The 3,216-nt window shown below is 56.7% G+C and overlaps 1 protein-coding gene across 1 annotated transcript in view; it reads right to left on the reverse strand.

Annotated features, from left to right (window-relative positions):
• Window positions 1-1,629: 1,629 nt before the first annotated feature.
• The window catches only part of CCND3 (cyclin D3), a 12,482-nt gene continuing 10,895 nt past the window's right edge, over window positions 1,630-3,216 (reverse strand). The window contains exon 4 of the mRNA XM_009700433.1: window positions 1,630-1,872. Coding sequence (XP_009698735.1) covers window positions 1,711-1,872 — 162 coding nt within the window. The 3' untranslated portion in view covers window positions 1,630-1,710. The remainder of the gene's footprint in view (window positions 1,873-3,216) is intronic.

Below are 3,216 nucleotides of genomic sequence, written 5' to 3' on the forward strand. Positions count from 1 at the left end.
TATTTGTTTAAAATACTTTATTGCAACTTCATACGGTTCTCTGATTCTCCCAGCAGCGGGACTCTTGCGTGTGAGCATCAAACCAGTTTACTCTTAAATTAAAACTCATTTATATATAAAAAATTTTTTTCTTTTTGTACAGACAGGCTCTGCGTGCGCCCCCAGCCCTCCTGCTAGCAGGAGTCAGTGGCAGATGGCTCTTCTTGACAAGTCAGGCTAGTGGAAGAACAGCAGCCCCATCTTTTTCCACCTGATAAAAGACTTTTGTTTCTAGTGGCATCCAAAAAGGAAGATTTCTACCTCCTCTTCCACATCCCCCATGGGAGGACAACAGCCACAGATCCACGTGTCCAGAGGTCACCAAGCAGCAACACTCTGCCTCCCATCCCTGCAGAGTCCCTCTGGCCTCTCCTGGTTAATACAATTCTACTATTTAATGGTTTTCTCTTAGAAAAGCAGCATTATTATTTTTTTAAACACTTTTTATAAAAACTAACAGACAGGATCAACAACAACAATACAAAAATGCAATAATCGCTTTTCAACTCAAGTGCGCAGCAAATGTTCCACCCTATAAGGATACAACTCGGACCCATATGGATATATATGCAACGCAGCCCCCTCCTGAATGCGATCCGAGATCCCTGCCTTGGAGGAGTGAAGATGCGTTTCAGACTATAGCAGCACATTCAAATGTATTTCTTAAAACCTAGTCTGATGTCTAAGCTACCTACAAAAACCAACCAGCTTCCAAGTGAGAGTCTCCCATTGCCCAGGGAGCTAGGGAAGGGGACGAAGGGTGAAGGCACTCTTTCGGAAGGAAAGGAGACCAGCATCCAGGCCCCACAGCGAGGAACTGCAAAGTCTTCCTCCTTCCCCATATCCCAGCAGTTAACAATAAATTAAGCAGCCTCCGTGGGCCAGCGGAAAGCCAAGGGGATTGCGCCCAAACCTCGCCCAGGAGGCTGCTCCCGAAAGCGAGGACTTCTCTTCTGCTGTCCACGCAGACAGAGAGCATGTCCCCCAAGCAAGCCAAAAACCCACAAATCCCAAATTTAACGGCAACAAGAAACAAGACACACGTTTCCCCTCCAAGCAGAAGCAGCCACGCCACCCCCGTGGGAGCCACAGCGACCTGGCACAAAGCAATTGGGAGCGAGGGGCCAACAAGCCCCTGCTCCCTCCTCCTGGACAGTCGGTTCTCTCTCATGAGCCACGCGCGCCCGCAGCACCCCAGCCCCCGGAGGGTTATGAGGATTTTTGGTTGCATAGGCCATGGTAAGAGGCTCGCTATCCATGACTGATGGCCCACGTGGGGCTGGCACTCGTCACGGTAAACACCCCCGAGGAGATGGCGAACAGCGGCCAATCGGGCTACGAGGAACACGAACTGAGAAACATTTCACAACTTCATTTTGGGTCCTGCTCCCCCTCCCCAGCCATTCTTGTGCCCTGCCACCAGGAAAACGGTCGCTTCACCCCGGCCACCTGCAGAAGCCAACGAGCAATGTCGAGCTCCGCCAGCCCGGCTGCTCGCTCCAACAGATGAGCGTGGATCCTGCTCCACGCTCCCAGCGAGCGGACAAATCCTCAGCAGGCGTCAGATGGAGGGGGCTGACGGATGGGATGGGGGGATGCAGCGACCTTTGGGTGTCCAGGGCGAGGTCCTGCTGCAGCGAGGTTGGGCGGCTCTCGGGAAGGGGAGGTCGGTCACAGGTTGATGTCCGTGACGTCTGTAGGCGTGCTGGTGGGCTGGCTGGCCGGGTAAGCAGCAGTCTTGGCAGCTCTGTATTCCTGTTGGGTTTGGGATGCCTGTTTCAGGCTCTCGGCTAAGGCCGCCTCAATCTGCTCCTGACAGGCTTTCAGGCAGTCCTGGGGAGAGAGAGCAAGACAAGAGGCCTCAGTTCTCTGCTGCTCAGAGGTGGGAGCCTTATAAATAGCTCTGAGCAGCTGCTGGGTTATGTCCCTGGCCCCTGGAGCATCTAAACACCCAAGACAAAGAAGCCTTTCTCTGACAAAGGGCATCTCCAGCTTGTCTGTGCTTCAGGCCCCTCCCCAGGAGAAGCCCCACACTCTGGTTGTCTTCTCCCCACCTCCCTGCTTGACCATGTTCTCAAGGAACACACGTGGTGCCCATCGGAGCTTCCCAAAGCATCCAGGCTCGTGCCTGGATGCAGCGGGTGATTTCAGCATCACAGCAGTCAGCTCCTGCTGCTGACTGAGAGGGTAGAGCCGAAGAGCTCTGTGCAGGCTGGTATCAACCTTTACAACCAAAACTTCCAACATCCACGAGCAACGGCCAGCGTGCAGCAGCACGGGTGCACACAGGGAGCCCCACGTGCCTCCCCCAGGCCCCTACAACCCAGGTCTCCCGGAGCTCGGCGTGGTCCTGCATCTCTGCAGTTGCCCACCCGCTGCAGAGAAGCTGCGCACAGCTCTGCCTCCTCCTGTGCCTGCCCACATCCGAGCCAGGACAAGGTGAATCCCCGCTGGGTGCCTAGGCTGACGCACACCCCATCACTTTGGGGTTCTCCAAGGCACCTGGACCCAACCCCCCAGCCGCCCCATCCACGTGTTCCCTACAACACGACGTGCCGTCGATGCTGGGTCGTTAGAAGAATGATGCTGCGGCCATGCAGCTTCTCGCAAGGCTCTGACTCCTCCTGCTCTTGCCCTGGGGAGCCCTGCGTGCCTCACAGCACCTCCCCGGGCCCAGGGAACCCAGTGCGGGGGACACACCAGCCCCACAAACAGGAAGGTGCAGGGGACCACAAGCAGCCGCCCATCACTTGTAATAAAAGCAAAGCCCGCTCTACTTTCTCCCCACACAAGCTGTAATCAGAGGAGGAAACGCCTCCACTTCGACACCAGAGCTCCGTGATACACCGAGAGCCGCCGGAGGCATCACCACCCGGCGCACCCCAGCCCGGCTCCTACACCGCGTCTCGGCTCTCACCGAGGGGCAAGCGGTGACATTTCGCACCTCGCGGCCGGAGCCGAGCTGGACGCCGCGAGGCCGCGCACGCTCGCTGGATATTGTCACACACCGAAATCTCTTACCAGGAATCCGCCGCCGGTTCTTAGAAACTGACAGAGGATGTGGTGAGCGAAAATAGCAACGCCCACCTCCCCTTCCCCATGCTGCTTCCCGTCAGCGCAACCTCCAGCTCGCCCGCCCGCAGCCCCGGGGCAAGCTCGCTGCAGGGCCTCGCACCA

The sequence above is a fragment of the Cariama cristata genome, unplaced genomic scaffold (assembly GCF_000690535.1).
Source record: "Cariama cristata isolate BGI_N322 unplaced genomic scaffold, ASM69053v1 scaffold8450, whole genome shotgun sequence".
Classification (NCBI taxonomy): Eukaryota; Metazoa; Chordata; class Aves; order Cariamiformes; family Cariamidae; genus Cariama; species Cariama cristata.